Genomic DNA, 19,419 nt, shown 5'->3' on the forward strand with positions numbered 1-19,419 from the left:
ACCCAAAGTGTAGCCAAAGTGTACCAAGCGACACAGAGTCATTCCAGGTCAGATGGCTCACAGGGATAACATACTGCCTTGAAGACAGGAGGTTGAGGGTTCAATGCTAATACAGGGACTTTTAAGGTCAAGCACCCGATATAATGACCGTACAAGTTATTGTAGTTTTACATTAACATTTGGTGGTGGTGCAATTCCGTTACATACTATACTATGACTTTCTTCACATTGACTTTGTTTCACAACCCCTACCAAGAGACAGTCTCTACCAGAAAACTGTGCTCAGGTCCTTTAGCTCAGAGTGATATGAGAAGGATCAGAAGACCAGAGGTTGTGAGTTTGATTCTTAGAGGGAGCAGTGATATTAAACATCCAGATTAAAGAAGAGCAGAGTTTTACATTTACTTGTGTCCATGGTAACTAGGCACAGCTTTATGACAAACTACACAATTACTTTTTTTCCATTTCCTTTTTTAAACAAAGTCTTGGACAGTTGGACAATGACTGTCTCCGATCTGATAGCTCAGAGTGATACTACGCTGCTCAGGTAAACTAAGGTTTAAGGTTCGATCCCCATGAGGTGCAGCGATTTTCTGGAGTCCAAGACCCAAGTGGAAATATTACCAAACGCAACACATATGGGCCAGGGCAAATGGCTCACTGGGATAAAGCACTGCCTTGAAGACTGGAGGTTGTGGGTTCAAACCTCTTTATTTCCACTGGTTTTTCAGGTAAAACATTCAAAATGAAGTAAAGAAGAGTTTTTCATTTAAAAATGTTGGTGGCACAATTATGTAACTTACTTACAAGGACAGTTTTTTTCAGATGGACTGCACTATGACTTATTTTATATCCTTTTTTACATTTGTATTTGTCACATAATCTACCAAACAACAGGTCACTGTCTCAATCTAATAGCTCAGAGTGATACAACGCTGCTCAGGTGAGCTGAGGTTTTGGGTTCGATCCCCATGAGGTGCATTGATTGTTGGAAGTTTAACACCCAAAGTGCAGAACTAGATTACCAAACGAAAAAGCATTGTCCCAGGTCAAATGGCTCACTGGGATAAAACACTGCCTTGAAGACTGGAGGTTGTGGTTTCAATCTTCTTTATTTGCACTGGTTTTCAGGTAAAACATCCAAAACGGTGTGAAAAAAACAGAGAGAAGAGTTTTTCATTTATAAATGTTGGTGGCACAATTGTATGACATACTTACAAGGATAGTTTTATTGGATGCACTGCACAATAACTTGTTCTATTTCCTTTTTTACATTTTCATTGTTACATAATCTACCAAACAACCTGAGACTTCCACAAAGGAAATAGCTCAGTGGGATACAACGCTGCTCAGGTGAGCAGGAGTCTTGGGTTCGATACTCATGAGGTCCATGCATTTTACAGTTTACACTGTTTTCACAGTCTAACCATCCAAAGTAGAGAATGACTTTACCAAATGAGATGCAACAGTCACTGGTCAATTGGCTCAGAGGGAAGAAGACGGGTTAGAAAGTCTGAGGTTGTGTGTTCGAGTCCTCGTGAGCTATAGTGATTTTTAAAGTGCTTTACTCAAAATGAAGAAGATAAATGCGCCCGGAGCACAGGTCTTCAGGTACATGTGTTGGTGGCCGGATTGGGTCTGTTCTCGGCATTAAGGCGCCCGTGTCGAGTTCAGGTCTGCTGCTTAGCATGTACGGGGTTCGAGACTCGGAGTAGCTGAGTTAGGCATACTAAGTGAGGCAGGTAGTTCATAGTAAGTGAGGCAGGTAGTGCACAGTAGATGAGGCAGGTAGTTCATAGTAAGCGTAGGGTCGCGTAACGTAGGATAAGAGAGGCAGGAAGAGTAGACGAGGCAGGTAGCGTAGGATAAGAGAGGCAGGTGGCGTAGGAGAGCAGAACGAGTAGATCAGAATTTTAAAAAATAGCAGAAAATCTTTTTTTGTTGCTTCTTTTGGTCCTGAAAAACAGCACCGCAGGAGGGATTCGAACCCTGGCATCTAGGATTCAGGAAGAATGTACCCTACCAGGTGAGCCACTGGGTCATACAAAGAGGGAAGGTTTAAGTTATATTTATCATGACGAGAAATAATCACCTTTAAAAAAAAAGGAAAAAAAAGAATGACATTTATTTTATACGTCATTATTAATGACTTTTAGAAACTATTTATGATTTTCTAAAGGCATTTCACATCTTAACGACATTATTTGCTAATTATTGTGAATTTAATTAACTTTTCTATGACTTTTTGCAGTTTAAGGATTTTCTGCTCTGACTTTTTAAACAACTTTTTATGAAAAATGTAATTGTTTTTTGTAACTTCTCTTTGGCAAACATTGTAATGAAATTCTTGTGACTTTTAATCATTCTTATGAATTTGTTGCTATACTATATACTATGACTTTCCTATGACTTTTATTAAGGCAAACTATACTATGACTTTTTCTGACACTATTAAATTACGCATGGCGTAGTAAACTATTATGGCATTTCTAAAGTTTTTACTTTCCTAAGACTTTCTGAACACATTTAAAGGTTTGCGCTTACTAAGGCTTTTAAATGCCATACTTTACCACGAGTGGAGGAAGAAGAGCAGAAGTGAAGAAACCCGGCCGTCCTCAGATTTGTTCCAGAAACTCTGCACTCATCTTGGGGACAAATGAAGAGAGGGAAGACAGCGTTAGGATTATTCTGGTTTAAGACATTTTCAAAACTAGTTTTTCTCTCTACTTTTTCAGGTATTTATTGTGCATTTTTTAAATATTCTTCACCTCGGGAAACAAATATTTTGTCAAAAAAGTAAGGCTGATGTTATCTCAGAGACTGATGGCTGCTGTATTTCTCTACGTGGTACTTGTTTCCCTTTTCATTATTTATAGAATATTTAGAGTGGTTAAATGTATTCTTTCTGCATTAAAGGTGGGGTAGGTAAGTTTGAGAAACCGGCTCGAGATACACTTTTTGTTATATTCCATGGAATGCTCTTAACATACATTCATCTTAGCAATGAATATCTGAAGTGCTTTAACACAAAATCCATCTGTGGAAGCCGTGGCGCTGTAAAAAGCACGACCAATCATCTGAGCCGGCCCGGCTAAAATAACTGGATGGCCTACCTGCCAGTATCTATATCTGTGCACAAACTTATCTCTTGCCCTCATTGGTCATGTGCGTGTTCGTGTGTGTTGGAGGAGGGGCTCTGTAAGGGTTTCTCCAAAATTACCTACCCCACCTTTAAGTACTTAAGTACTTTTTACTGATTAAACATCATATTTTCTCAAGAAACATCAACATGATTTTTTATGACAAATACAATAATACATTTGTCACGGTTTCCTAAACTATGAAATTAAATCAAGCCATTCTACATCAGCTCATCGTGACTCATACTTAAAATAAAGCCTCCTCCCCCACTGGTTTCAGTGAGTTGAAGATGATAAAACACAGCTTTACATTTGTCAAAATACCTGTCAGAAAATAGTAGATAATGAATCTCGTGTATTTCAACAAGTAGCTTCATAGATGTTACTAAAAGTGTTAAAAGTAAATCCGTTTCTAAACACATTCAGGAGACTGATGCACCACAGGAGATTTAAATTATCTTAGTATTCAGGACAACAAACATGTTGGCACAGAAAGCTTTTAAAATTAAAAACATAAAAGGTAAACATTAAACTATATAAATACAATATACATGTAGTGTCTTACATAAAACAGTACTGTTTACGCTACGCCATTGTGAGGTTGTAAACACGGAAGTGGAACACATTCAGACCTTTCTGATAAAAGTTAGCGTTACAGTGAGTAAACCTGACCCACGCGTAAAGCAACAACACTGTCTACTAACAGTATTTACTTACCAATGTTGACGGACGGGATATCAGAATGCGCAGGTTGTTTGTAGAGAAGGGAAAACGTCAACTAACATTATTTACTTACCAATGTTGACGGGATATCAGAATGCGCAGGTTGTTTGTAGAGAAAACGTCAACAAGTTATTCCACACGGTCCCGTGCTGCTTCTCTGCACGATGAGACTTCCGGGGTGTTTCCTCCAGAGTGACTCTTTCCTGCAGAGAGGCTCAGCTGCTGAACGCATCACATGTAAACAACGTAGTAAACTATAATCTAGTAGTTCTGCAGCAAAACTGTGGATTAAAAAGGGATAAAAATCAATGTATGGAAGATTCATGCAACGCTGACGCATGCGTAAAGTGGATAGATCGACACATTACGCGCACCTTTACCTCGATTAAAAAACAGGTAGGCAGTGAAAAGTAAGTACATTTACTCAAGTATTGTATTTAAGTACTTAGGTAAAAAAGTATTTCCATTTAATGTTACTTTATACTTCTACTCCACTGCAGCTAAGAGGCAAATATTGTTTATTTTTACTCGTTTATTTTAACACTCATAGTTACTTTGTACATATAAAACGATAGTTACGGCTATAACTACGGTTCAATGAGTCCCGTTCAGCAGGTAGCTGGTGAAGGCTGTGTTCCCGCACCCGCTCCCGGTTACGCTGCATCTGGCATTCGTCTCTAACTCAACCAGTGAAGGCAGTGTTCTCCCCCCGCTCCTGGTAGACGCTAAACTGCCTTGTTTATTAATCCAGCTAGGTGAAGGCAGTGCTCTCGCTCCCGCTCCCTCTGCCATCGGTGTGATTACATCCCTCTTTCTGTTCGGCGAGTAGCAGCACCGCTCTACTCTTTCCGTTAAGCAGGTAGCTGGTGAAGGCTGTGTTCCCGCACGGCTGCGCTGCATCTGGCTACCTACAGAATGGCTCATTCTCAGCCTGTATGGCTTCTCTTGAGCCCGAGAACGGCCATGAACGCTGCCCCTCTTGCCTCGGCCTCGAGCATCTAAGGGAGGCTCTCACGGTAAGCGCATGCATGCCTCGGGCGCTCAGAGTGGCTAGAATGGAGGTGGAACGTCTGGCAGCAGCCAACGGACACCTCTCCTTGTCACATCCTCCTCCAGATCAGTTCGGCCGTTCCCGGCGACTTGAGGGATCGATGGCTATGGGTGCTCCCCCCAATAGAAGGACTAGAAACAGGCTGTCCTCTAAAGTGGATCAGCTATTTGCCAACATGGACATGATGAAGTCGCTCTTCTTGGCCCTTCAGCCAGGGCCCGGTATAGGGGCTGCTAGCGTGCCGTCTGCCCCTCCTTCGGTTGGCGCACCTCTGTATGAGGATGCCTTGTCGCTAGCGGCTTCGGATAACCTCTTCAATGAAGAGACGGAGGACGAGGTCCCGCTCGAGGAGGCTTCCCTTTCCTCTGCTCAGGGTTCTCTGCAGGGCGCGGTGGACGGCTCCATGGCGGCCATTATTCGTACGGCCCTGGCGCACAAGCAGATTCCGGTTCCGCAGCCCGACTTGGCTCAGGCTAGCGCCTTCTTCAGACGTAGCCCTGCCCCTGTCCCCCTGACCGTTCCTCCTTCAGAGGAGTACCTGAGTACCATGCATGCTGGAGGGACACCAGGGCTCTCTGCCACGCTGGCTCTGATGCCCGGACCTTGGCTGCCATGCAGGATCCGGCGAGGGTGGGGCTGGGTGGCATGCCACCCATTGAGCCTGCCATCGCCTCCCTGATTCTGGCTCCTGACGAGGCTCTAAGGCAGGGGTGGGGAACCTTTTTCCACTCAAGGGCCATTTCAATTTGTTCAACATATTCCGAGGGCCGTACAAATTATTGACCTCTGCTTAAAAATCACAGCCCATTCATTTGACCTTTCTTTCATGCTGTGCAAAGAAGAGGATGCCTTACATCCAGTTCCTCCGGCTCTTAGGCAGACTGACGGCTGTCTCAGCCCTTAGGCCTGCTGTCACTGCGCCCCATGCAGGTGTGGCTGAACAGCCTTCACTTGGACGCCAAGTGGCACAGGCACAAGAGAGTCAGGGTGTCTCAGCGGTGCCTCCACTCTCTGTCCCGCTGGAGGGACAGGGCCTATCTTCTGATGGGTGTGCCTATGGGCGCCATCCCATTCCGCCAAGAGACTGTCACTGTGGATGCGTGTCTCTCGGGGTGGGGTGCGGCGTGGCAGGGCAGGACTGTTCAGGGTCAGTGGTCTGCCCAGGAAGGGGCATGCCATATCAATGTGTTGGAGCTTCGGGCTGTGTTGCTCGCACTCATGCACTTTTTACCCCAACTGGTGGGCAGGCATGTGCTCGTTCGTTCGGACAACATGTCCGCCGTTGCCAAAATCAACCACCAGGTCCGCCAGCAGACGTCATGAATGTGCGTCTGCTGCTGTGGGGAAACTATGGAAACTACAGTTTTCTATACAGCGGACTACAACATGGATGTTCAATAAGAATGAGGGACTACTGTAAACTCATCTAGAGACTCTGCACCGTGCTCTGATGCTGTTGCTTTATGCTTTATGAACGTGGACAACAGAGAAACATATTCTTCATGACCAAAGTTGGAATTGAAATAAAAAAGGAAAGTGAAACTTATGCTCGTCGTCACCCTCTCCCTCCCGTCCACATTGTGTACATCACCATTCAAAGATCTTTTAAAAGTTGAACAAACTCCACACAGCTCAGTAAAGACTGTGAAATGTTGACTTTATTTGATCATTTCAGTAAAAACTAACGTTCATATTTCTCTTTTTGATTATAATACTGATGAACGTTCAAAACAAAGCACTTTGGCAACTTACCACATACGTTTTAAAATGCTTAATAAGCACCGTAACTTTCATGATGTCATTTCTCGGTCATAATCGGTTGTTTCCGTGAACGGCCGACTGTTGTGTGTGTGTCACGATCTGTCTTGTATGTCTTGTCTTGTTTCATGTTTTATGTTGAAGGGTCTTCACTCCCTGTCTTGCCTGTTTCTGTCTGCGTTGTGTCTTGTTTAAATCTGTCTGTGGTTCCCTGTCGTTAGTTTCCCTGGTGTGTCTAATTTACCCGATTGTGTTCACCTGGTGTCCCTGTGTTTTCTCCTCCCTCCTCACCTGTGTCTTGTTTCTGTGAAAAAACAGAAAAACCAGAACTTAAATACACACAAGACTAATGTCTTGTGTGTATTTAAGTTCTGGTTTTTCTGTCTGTCTTTGTCGGTTCGTCTTGTGTCATGACTAGTTCGTCGGTGAGTGTTCTGTTTTGTCTTTGTTATCACCTAGCCTTGAAATAATCTGCATTTGGGTCCTACCTGCTTCACACACCGTGACAGTACGAACCGACCAGAAATGGACCCAGCAGATGATCCATTTGAGGTGGAGCTACAGCATTTTTCCTTTTGTTTGGCTTGCTGCTGTGATTGGTGGAGTGGAGCGTCCAGTGTTCGGCAGAGGGAGGCCTCTCTGGTAGAGGCGCACCGGTTGGCTATGGAGAAACCAGACTTGGTGAAGTTCTTGCCTGGCTGGATTTTGAACTTCCTCTGGGTGTGTGATTTCCAGCTTGCTGACTACAAACGTCTCGGTGTGGTCCGTCTGGAGTCAGCCAGTGCTTCTGCCCCAGTTCCTGCTCCTGTCCAGGAGTCGTATGCTGGAACTCGTCTGGCTCGTCCACGGAGCTTTCCGGCGGCTGCTAAGAGAAGGAGGCGCAAAGCCAAGCTAGCAGTACCGGCCCACGCAGCTTTGCGTCCATACTGGATTACCTGGCTTACACCAGGCTTCCGCACCGGCCCATTCAGCCATGTTTCCGACTCCAGAACCGGACCTTACAGCCATGTTTCCGGCTCCAGAACCGGACCTTACAGCCATGATTCCGGCTCCAGAACCGGACCTTACAGCCATGATTCTGGCTTCAATTCCGGCCCCCGCAGCCATGGTTCTGGCCCCAGCAGCCATGGTTCCGGCTTCAGTACCGGCCCCGGAAGCCATGGGCTCGACTCCAGTTTCGGCTACAGGGCTGGCTCCCCAGCCGACGCCAGCTCCCCGAGTCTTGTCGGCGTACCGGCCGACTCCAGCACCTCGTCTCCTGCTGGCTCCCCAGCCGACGCCAGCTCCCCGAGTCTTGTCGGCGTACCGGCCGTCTCCAGCTCCTCGTCTCCTGCTGGCTCCCCAGACGACGCCAGCTCCCCGAGTCTTGTCGGCGTACCGACCGACTCAAGTCCCCTCTCAAGTTCCTACCCGAGTCCCCTCTCAAGTTCCTACCCGAGTCCTCTCTCAAGTTCCTACCCGAGTCCCCTCTCCAGTTCCTACCCGAGTTCCCTCTCGGGTCCCCTCTCCAGTCCCCTCTCCAGTCCCCTCTCCAGTCCCCTCTCCGGTCCCCTCTCGAGTTCCCTCTCGGGTCCCCTCTCGAGTCCCTTCTCGAGTCCCCTCTTCAGTCCCCTCTCGAGTTCCCTCTCGGGTCCCCTCTCGAGTCCCCTCTCTAGTCCCCTCTCCAGTCTCCTCTCAAATCCCTTCTCGAGTCCCCTCTCGAGTTCCCCCTCGGTTCCCCTCTCGAGTCTCCTCTCGAGTCTCCTCTCGAGTCCCCTCTCCAGTCCCCTCTCGAGTCCCCTCTCCAGTCCCCTCTCCAGTTCCCTCTCCAGTTCCCTCTCGAGTTCCCTCCTTTAGTCCCTCCTCTAGTCCCTCCTTTAGTCCCTCCTCTAGTTCCCCTTGCGAGTCCCCTCTCGAGTTCCCTTCTCTAGTTCCTCCTCTAGTCCCTCCTCTAGTCCCCTCTCTAGTTCCCCTCTCGAGTCTCCTCTCGAGTCCCCTCTCGAGTCCCCTCTCGAGTTCCCCCTTGGTTCCCCTCTCGAGTCACGTCTCGATTTCCCCCTTGGTTCCCCTCTCGAGTCTCCTCTCGAGTCACGTCTCAAGTCCCTACCCAATGTCCTGGTCCGTTGGAGGTTCCGCTGGGGGTCCTGCCAACTCCATGTCCTGTCCCGTTGGAGGCCCCGTCGACTACTCTCCTGCCGGGGGTCCTTGTCCTGTCTCGTTGGAGGTCCCGCCGACTACTCTCCTGCCGGGGGTCCTGCCAACCCTTTGTCTGTGCCGTTGGAGGCCCCGCCGACTGCTCTCCTGCCGGGGGTCCTGCAAATCCCGTGTCCTGGTCCTCTTCCGTGGGGGATCCTGCCGAGGCCTGTCCCACCAGCTCCGACACCGGGTCCTGCCCGGTCTCCGGCACTGTCCCGTGAGCGCCTTCCTGCCCGGCCTCCGGAGCTGTCTGGTCTTTGCCCTCGAGCCCGGCCCTCTGAGAGCCCCAGTCTTCGCCCTCGAGCCCGGCCCCCTGAGAGCCCGGCCCCCTGAGAGCCGTGGTCTTCACCCTCGAGCCCGGCCCCCTGAGAGCCGCGGTCTTCGCCCTCGAGCCCGGCCCCCTGACTCTTCCTGCCGCGGTCCTCGCCCTCGGGCCCGGCCCCCTGACTCTTCCGGCCGCGGTCCTCGCCCTCATGCTCGGCCCCCTGACTTTTCCGGCCGCAGTCCTCGCCCTCATGCTCGGCCCCCTGAGTTCGCCGGCGGTGGCCTTCGCCCCCTCCATAACCCCCACCTTGGACTCTGTCTTGCCCCCGGGCCGTCCGCCCGAGTCCCCCTTTTCGGCTTCTGCCTTGCCCCCGGGCCGTCCGCCCGAATCCCCCTTTTTGAACTCTGCCTTGCCCCCGGGCCGTCCGCCCGAGATCCCTTCCTGGTCCTCTGCTGTGCCTCTGGGCGGTCAGCTCAGTCCCGTCCTCCTGACCCCCTCCACCCACCCTGGTGGCCTAGTGATACGTATCATGGCTGCCACTGAGAGAGTTCCGGGTCAACATTAAATGGAACTACTTTTTTTACCTAAGTACTTAAGTACAATACTTGAGTAAATGTACTTACTTTTCACTGCCTATCTGTTTTTTCATCGAGGTAAAGGTGCGCGTAATTTGTCGATCTATCCACTTTACGCATGCGTCAGCGTTGCATGAATCTTCCATACATTGATTTGTATCCCTTTTTAATCCACAGTTTTGCTGCAGAACTACTAGAACGTTGTTTACATAGAGGCTTCTCAATACTCAAATTTCCCCTCCTCGACTCCCCTCCTCGGTTCCCCTCCTCGAGACTTAGACCCGCCCACAGGAGATGCGAGCGGAGGACCGAGGAGGGGAACCGAGGAGAGAGGAGGGGAAGCAGCAGACGTTTAAATAAATGAGAACTCCTCTCCTCTGAGCGGTCATTTTAAAGAGACGTCCGTTCATTATTACGTGACAACAGCTGCATCAGCTGTCGAGTGTTTTGTCATAGCGCTGTATCTCTGTTAGATCAGCTGAACATTGTTCCCCCACACATTTACTTTGAATTCATTGAGAGTGCGGTATAATGAGACAATAACAGGCTACAGATGCGGACACACACACACAAATATATTTATATAAATATATTGTAGTGCCGTGAAAAGAGAGTCGGAGGCGGTGTATTAAGAATGGAGTTCCAATCTTTATTATCCATTACTTTCAAAGAGGTTAACACATGCACTGCTCTGCCTGATGAGCTAGCAGGAATGGCAGCTAAAGCTACAGGTGTTCCCCACTAAAGGGTCCGTGTGGCAACACAATAAGCAAGGTGAATTATGTCCAATAACGTGTCACCACAATATACAATTTAAAGTATGAGAGCACTCTCATAATAACGTAACACAATCAGAGACTGGATATATCCCCCCCTCTCTCTGGTTGCTGAAATGGGGAATTGAAATTACGGGCCAAAAGTTGTATTTACAAGTAGGCCTATTAAAAGTAAGCAGAGGACACCAAACCAACTGAGATCCGTCTGTCCGCCGCATTTACGCACTGTACAACACACACCTACACACTGTACCACACACACCTACAGCTCCTAAAGCATAAGCCGTTGTGTATTTCATTATGTGAAGCAATGGTCTTAGAAAAATATCGACTCTTTGTTTGTAGATATCTACTAAACTAAAGCAAATAAAGAGAGTAGGCCTGTTATACTGAGTGATATACATTCTACACACTGCTCTGCTTTCTGCACAGACCTCACAGCTGTTCTCTCTGGAAACATCACGACGCGATGAAAGCAGTTTCTAAAATAATATCCAGGGGATGCATGCATAGCTGTCATTGGCTGAGATAAGTCCGGCCGTGCGTCACGCCTCCACCGTTCCCGGAAATGCATCCGTGGAGGAGCCGTGGAGGAACCATCAGTGTATCCTCGGTTAGAGCTCCTCCAGAGAGCCTCCTCGACGCTCGATCCTCGGTGTGCATTTAGAGAAATTAGATGTCCTTCAAAATGGCGCGCTGAAATTCATTTCCGGGTCACTACCGGAGGACCGAGGAGTCGAGGAGGGGAAATTTGAGTATTGAGAAGCCTCTCTTGCGTCTCTCCATGCTTCCCTGGTGGGAGGGACTAGTCGCAGGGAAACGACGCAAGTGAGGGACGCAAGGAATCCATTTAACCGAGGTGAGCCCACTGATGGGTCCTCCACAAGCCCCCAGGAAGTGCGCTGGACTCAGATGAAAATATTCGTGCTGGCCAAACGGCGGTACTACACTTCGGTTTGGTTGCCAGGCCCGGAACACTTTTTCCCATTGACTTACATGGGGAAAGAGTGGTCTGTAAATCGTTGGATAATTTTTTTTAAACTAAATAAACTACCCAGTATGAACACTTGTATAGACCTTATTCAAAACATTCTTTCCTCAAGTTGTAATGTGCTAATAACGTTATTCTGAGAGTTATTTCTCTCTGCATTATGAACGCGCATCTAACCCACGGGACCGCGCCGCCCGGCACGTTCATGTTATGTGTCCCGACCAATCAGAGCACACTGTGCTCACAGGGAGGGTGGGGGCTGGAGCTATTGGAGCTGTGAGCCGTTAAAGGCAGAGGCCCTGTCTCAGGTCGACTATTTTCATTTCCTCGCTCCTCGCTCCTCGGTCTCACTGGAAGTTGATTTGTTTGCGCCATCTTGAGTACCGTCCCATGGCTCTTATTTCTGCCGGAGGACCGAGGATCGAGGATCGAGGAGCGATAATGGAGGAGCGATAACCGAGGAACCACCAGACCATCCTTCGATGAAATCCTCAGACACTCGCCCCGCCCCCTTACTGTGTATCGCTCACTGATTGGACGATGCAGCGCATGCACTGATCGCACTGATCTGATGCTTCTTGACATGAGAGCAGTTTCCCAGCGGAGTGAAGAAAATACATGAACCTCACGAGTCACTCCTCAGTTTATACCGTGTTTTGTTTCAATTCATGTATCATTTAGTTACAAATATGTGATATATCTGAACAACAAAGTGGGCAAAAATCATTTTATTCATTTATTGGAAACATTTTCATGATCACTTTTTTCGTTTTACATTTTCATTTATTGTCATTTCCATTCAGTCAGTCATTAAGTGCTATTAAAATGTTAATTTCCACACAAACAAACAAAGTGTGCAATCCAATGAATGTTAATCTAACTGGGTTTTGATAGATAACATATCTCTTTTTCTTCTCTCAATCATTTTATTTATTTTGTGCACTCTAATCAATATTAATCAAACTATTGTTCGTTTATACATTTTAAGAATGGCGTTTATCTTTTTTGAGAATGAGTTCTTATTTTATTTCATGTATTTGAAACAGATGATACAAATGTTTGTGTCAGTAAATGTGTGCTAACAGAGGCGGGGGGGTGTGTGGAAACAACGGGGACAGAGCTGCTGTCAGACGATCAGCTGTGCAGCGTCATCACAAACGGACGTCGCTTCACGTGACGCTCCGGAGGAAAGTACGTCCCATTGCTCTTAAAACTCATTTCCCTGCTTCTCGTGGTTTCCTTGCGTCCCTCCATGCTTCCCTGGTGAGAGGAACTATAGTCACAGGGAAACGACGCAAGTGAGGGACGCAAGGAATCCATTTAACCGAAGTGAGAAGGGCCCGAGGCATTTGAATCCTGCAGGATTTCCCCGTTAGTATCAGTGGCCGTTTCTCAATCGCGAGGATGCTGGCTTGGTAGTCGCGTACTTCCAAGTCACTTCCTTCAGAAACGAAGAAGAATGGAACAGGCTAATAAGTGTGCTACTCTCTCTAACGGTTTCAACATAAACTGTACCAAAAATAAATACCTCACGATGTCTATCTAATTATGAACTTGCTTTAATTTCACGGAACACATTTTTCGTGATAACAAACAAATTAACATATTTACCAACTCAACTGAAAGAGGACCACAAACACACAAAATATAATACAATTTTGAGATATTTATCTCCCATTCTTTCACTTTTTCTGACATTTTCAACACCAAACATGTCGTTAATGTCTCTGTTTAGTGAACTACAGCAATATGAAAGCCTGTACATTATTTATATCACACTTTATCAGTAGAAAAATGCAGGAAATGACTTTTTTAATGCAGTATTTTCTGATTTATGGCGCAACACAAAGATATTTCGCTCTGTGCAAACAGTCTAGGTGCAAACCTTTGACTCTAATATGTGTGACCCGCTCTATCGAAATCAGTCAGAAATCGCAACGGCTCATTTCAAAATAAACGTGGATTTGCGTAAAAAGCTATTTTTTTCGGGGTTCAGGTGTTTTGTGCTCCTGGGATGTCATTATCAGCAAATGTAATGTTCATTTCGACTATAACTGACTTCTCAACGATTAGAAATGGACAGAGTTTCCAAACATTGTAGACAACTTCTATTTATTTAGATATTCCAGAAATATTCTGATATACTTTATAATTTCTTTATATCTTCGCACAAAGGACACATCATTTGACACACATATGACAGTTAAAGGGAACTCACATTCGACAGTTTAACAGTCCTCTGATGTCTCTTCTACTTCGTTTGGACTTTAAACCATGCGGTAGTGCTGGTTTGAGATAGTTATGTGCAACATATTACACAGACAAGAGATGAATGCATTACAAATATTATTTATCTCCCGTTTCCTCACTGGGTCTTAAATGATAAAGAACCAGGGTGGTTTTTTTAAGGGTAAAATGTTAATATGTTTTAATAAACTGCTATAAGACCCCCATAGAGCCTTCAATATTTCCTCTCTGGCATAAGTAAACCATACAAAGTCTCTATGAACCCAAATAAATACAATATTTTCACAAAGTGTGACACAAATAGTTCAAAGAAAGAATATTAAATACAGCACTGACATATAGTATAGAGAAGCAGCATGATAAAACACTCACAGTGCGTTGGTGTGAATTATGGAACATACTTTCATTGATGAAGCATCATTATTATTGTAGATAATAAAGGGGGGGGGGCACAATTAGCTTGTTTTCCATACAAAAATATGTTTAAATCAACAGATACAATGGGCCAATGCATCGTGAACTCCTTGAACACGATTAAGGAGGAATGAGGTTTTCAGCAGCCACAATAAAATATTTTTAAACAGACAGACATGTTCATATTTCTTTGTTAAGGCATGGAATGAGCTACAACATAAGTGATAAAACACAAAGATACCTTCTTTGGTCAAAAATGAAATATTCTGCAGAGACACGAAAACACACTGTCGACACCGAAATAACTAGATATACATTTGACATTGTGAATGTAATTAGAACTAGAGAAACACCAAGCACTTTTCTCTGAGCTTGTTTCTTCCATACGATAACATAACAAGTTGAAAATACATGTACTGTATTTTATATTTACTGTATATCACCTGATTCATATAAAAAGGTCTTTCACCCACAGCTTTAAAATGGCTCTTTATATACTCTTCATACACATTCAGAATTTTATAACACTTTTAATATCTTTATAACATCTCATTCTTCAATTCATATAGATCTTAGCAATATAGACATTCAAATTTGATAAATATTATTTTTTAATAATTTCTTATCTTTAAGAGTATTAATGTAAAATACAATTTAAAAATATGTTTTTTCAATCTCGGTGTAGAGCGGACGAGTCAAGCTATAAGGTAGATCGCTGCTAAAATATACATTCAACCCTCAGGCTGTGAAGCCGTAAGAACAGACACAGTACGATAATGATTTTCATGTTGAATATCCAACACTTAGCACATATAATAAGAGACCTACAGAGACAAAGAGGAAGGGGGGATAGAGTGAACAACTCTATCCACTGAGGAGAGTAGTTTAGTTCCAGGACAGGAAAAACACAATGGTTATTGACACATAAGTGTAGAAAACAGAAGAAGCCCCACTCCTCTGTGCCTTACCTTTTCTTACCTTGCACTTTAAGATTGTCAGTCAATAAAATCGAACTGTTTCTGCATCACATAGCCTCCCAGGCTACAGGTATGATGGCTGCAGTTCACCCCCACTCTCAAACGTGGGACTCGTCCAGGTCCAGGTCGACGGGGGAGAGCGGCAGGGGCAGCCGGCGGGGTGAGTTGCGACGCTCGGGGGGGGGCAGCAGCGGGGCGAGGAGGGGGTTCTCCGTGCCGTCGTCCTCGCTGAGGTGCAGCAGGGTGTCGCTGCGCGGCAGGAGAGCCGTGGTGTCCTCGTCCCCGGGACTCTCTCTGAACCGGGGCGGCGCCGGTTGGGGGGGAAGCAGGCGGAGGCCCGGCGGCAGGGAGGGAGGCAGGAGCAGGCCCGGCGGAAGGGGGGGAGGTGGCGGCGGGCCTGGAGCCGGCGCAGAGCCCAGCACCGGGCGTGGGGGAGGAAGAGGAGACGAGGTGCGGGACAACGGGAGAGGGGAACAGGTTTTGGAGAGGGGCAGCGGGGAGCAGGTTCGGGATGGGGGGGTTGGGGTGGAAGGTCGGGAGATGGAGGGGGGAGGGGAGAGGCTGCTGCGGAGACCCCACTGCTCTCTCTTCTCCTTGCTGCTTATGGTGGGTGGGACCTGGGGGAGAATTCAATTTGGTAATGTTGTTTTTAACTCAGAAACATGCTACATTTCCATGGAAGTCTATACAAGTCTTTCCTATAAATAAACTGCCTTAACAATCGATTTAACATTCTTATTTTATGTTCCACTCATATCCTCCACAGCTTTTCTTTGAAATGCTCCTTATGCTCCTTATGCGTCTCATAAATGACCCTAAATGTAGAGGTAATTAAGAGGAGTGTCCTACTGTTCATTTCATTGTATTGACTTTTATTTATTGGGATAGTTTGTTTCGTTTTAACTTGCTATGAGAAGCAGTTTGGCCTGCATGTCTCCATTAAAAAGGTGCTTTATTCATAAAATGTAAACATAAAGTGGATTAAGGAGATTTAAAAAATAACCTGTAGTAAAGAATATGAGCTTTAACTTGCATTGGATTATTCCAGAAGGTCTTGGTTATATTGCATACTTTTGCTATTACCCATATGATTAGTTGTTTATTATAAATAACTATTGACTTTTTAATATTACAACATGGGTCTCAATATGAGGACACGCCCTTTAGAAAAGGCGTGGATGAACAATTTCAGATTTGTTTTATATTTCTCCCTCTACCGGTGTGTTTCCGGGGCCGTGCAGGTCGGCGGTCACCGTGGACGAAGAGACCGACGGCACCTCCAGCGTCGGCGGCTTTGGAAAGGCGGGATTGGACTTCCTGCCCTCGGCGGGGGGCTCCGCAGTGCTGGGAGTAGGTGGCTTGCTGCCCCCCTGCTGGCTGGAATCAGGATTCTCCGTAAAGGTGACTGACCTCTTCTGGTCTCCGTGAGCTGTGGACACACATGCATGCATGCGTAAAAATACAAAACAGGTAACACATTGGGAAAAGAATGGATGCAGGGATGGGACGGGATGGGCAGGGACTGGGAAAGGATGCAAGACAGACATGCAGAGCGCCCTATGGGGTTAGGGTGCAGATAAAGGGGGGTGGGCCATAGCAGGGTGGAGAAGAAGGGGTTAAGGGTTGTGTCTCACCTTCATAGTCCAACAAAGTTTCTTTATTTTGAAACAAAAGGCATGAGACAGAACAGAGTGAGAGTCAGGTTGGAGACAACTCACAGCATTGGAACAAAGACACAGGGTTGTGATCAGGGAGGGTTGGTTGGTCAGCACACACACACACACACACACACACACACACACACACACACACACACACACACACACACACACACACACACACACACACACACACACACACACACACACACACACACACACACACACACACACACACACACACACACACACACACACACACACACACACACACACACACACACACACACACACACACACACACACACACACACACACACACACACACACACACACACACACACACACACACACACACACACACACACCACACACACACACACACACACACACACACACACACACACACACACACACACACACACACACACACACACACACACACACACACACACACACACACACACACACAGTGAATATTATGGGAAATGATGTTCGAACACTACATAGCAGTTTGATTTGGCTCGTTCTGGGTTGACCTTTAGTCAGTATGTAAAGCTGTTAAAATAGAAGATAATAATAAAATGTACTATTAGTTTGTTTCCGTTTGTATTTTTCAATTAGATTTTATCTTAATATTCAGAGTTTTAATTGGCTTTATTTGAGTTTCCAGGTATAATGTCTCGGAAGTATTTAGGTACAAGTTAATCCATAATAATAAAAACAATGATAATAAGATAATAATACAAAAATGATAATAGCGTAATAATTAAATGACGTAACGCCTGTAATCAGACTTAACATTTGTGCGGTCTCATTTGTATCTGCTGTGATATTATCGCAAATAAATAAGTAAAACAATAATGATAATCATATTTTGTAACTTTTGGTTTAGCAATATTTTTGATTGCCTTTTTTAAATGTATTATTATTATTATTTATGTGTTTCTATTATCACACACAGATAAAGGCTGTTGTTACCCAGCGGTTTGTTCTTGGGCTGGAGGCTCCTGCGGGTCGTGGAGAGCCTGGCTCCAGATCTGCTACGAGGTTCATTCTTCGGGATAGACAGCAGAGGGCGCCGCAGCTGAGGGGAAATCACAGTTAATCCAAATCCGGTGTAGTTTGTCAGCTTTATTTAAACTATTACAGGGTTCATACACTTTTTCACCAATGATTTTCAATGACTTCTCCATGACCTTTATCTAATTTTCCATGACCAAAAAATGACTCTTTCTCAGCGGTACCACTGAAAATGGTTTATTTGAACAAGGAACAGGAAAATAAGGTCTGCATATGAAACATGTTGTGCCTATTTAAAACAAATCCAATAGTCGGCTTACTAGCTTCTACACGCTGAAGCAACTCAAATCAGTTAAATGCCATTTTACGTTTCTTTACTCTACAGTATTTATTATCATTATAGTATTACTATTTTGGCGATTAGATAAAATATGAATTATATTTGATGCAACTTTAGTTACATTTCCAAAACTTTGGGAAAAATATTGTTTTCCATAACTTTTCCAGGGCTTGGAATTAGCACTTTGAATTTCCATGACTTCTCCAGGTTTTGAATGACCGTAAGAACCCTGCTATTAGCATCTTTGGGGTCCACACCTGTCTGAGGCCTCTCTTTCTTCCCAGCGGAGGCTGGAGCAGGTTCTGCTGGCCCGGTTCACTCTGCACGCTGGCAACCCTGGTACAGTCAAACACACACACATACACACGACACAAAAATAAATCACCGTGAAGAGTATAAAATGCCTCTTCATCCTCCGCTGTTGAAGATGTTGCTGCTATTCTACTCATTCACTACACGTGACACACAGAATGTAACACGACACCCGATCACAGAAACAGTGCTGCTATGAGTTACACACTGAGAACACAACAAGGGATAGTAGGGGCTGGAGTAGCAACGCTGACCAAAGAAACGTGTGGGATTGTTGACTTCTTTCCTTTCATTTGTATTCCTTCATCCCTTTTAGAAATTCCCACTTTTTTCTATAAAACACGATCAAATATTGAAAAAAGTACGGAAGCCAGGAAAGGCCAGAAGTTCTCAATAATTATCCTTATCTCGAGAAAAAGTGCTCTTCTCGCTATAAAATTGTCTAATTATTGAGAAACCAAGCTTCGGTTGAATAAAGCATTTGTTCCTAAAAGGAAAATTGGACAAAGAAAACATCAATCGGCTACATATACTATGGTTGCCACCCCAGTTCCCCCTTGCCCCTACAGATTGGTATCCAGAGGAGGACGCCCAATTTGATCAGCGAGAAGCCTGATAGACACGCAAACAGAATGAAACACCATGGCACCGATGGGAGAGTGGCTGACTGGAGTGATGGCACATCTGTGGAGGAGACCCACAGCTAACAGAGGCAGAGCTCCCTAGCCCCCAGCGCTCTCTGGTTGTTGTTTTAGGACAGCGCAGCAGATGAGCTGAGAAGATGAGGGTCAGTGTGGAGCTCATTAGAAAGTGGTGTGGGGGGGGAGGTGATAGAGACAAGGCACACTGGACCCACACAGAAAGAGAGAGAGACAGGGGGAGGTGTGGCGGGCCGAGGCGATTTGATTAGATGTGGATGAGTGATCAACGGCGAGGGCGGCCAATAAGAGGAAGCCGTCCCGATGCGATGCCCCCTCCCAAGAACGGGACACAC

General features: G+C 45.8%; 1 protein-coding gene across 1 annotated transcript in view; it reads right to left on the reverse strand.

Moving 5' to 3' along the window:
• Positions 1-13,549: 13,549 nt before the first annotated feature.
• The window catches only part of LOC117539292 (protein unc-80 homolog), a 52,122-nt gene continuing 46,252 nt past the window's right edge, over positions 13,550-19,419 (reverse strand). Inside the window, 4 exon segments of the mRNA XM_034205404.1 lie at positions 13,550-15,709; positions 16,310-16,521; positions 17,732-17,837; positions 18,371-18,449. Coding sequence (XP_034061295.1) covers positions 15,191-15,709; positions 16,310-16,521; positions 17,732-17,837; positions 18,371-18,449 — 916 coding nt within the window. The 3' untranslated portion in view covers positions 13,550-15,190.

This window comes from Gymnodraco acuticeps, unplaced genomic scaffold, assembly GCF_902827175.1.
Source record: "Gymnodraco acuticeps unplaced genomic scaffold, fGymAcu1.1, whole genome shotgun sequence".
Classification (NCBI taxonomy): Eukaryota; Metazoa; Chordata; class Actinopteri; order Perciformes; family Bathydraconidae; genus Gymnodraco; species Gymnodraco acuticeps.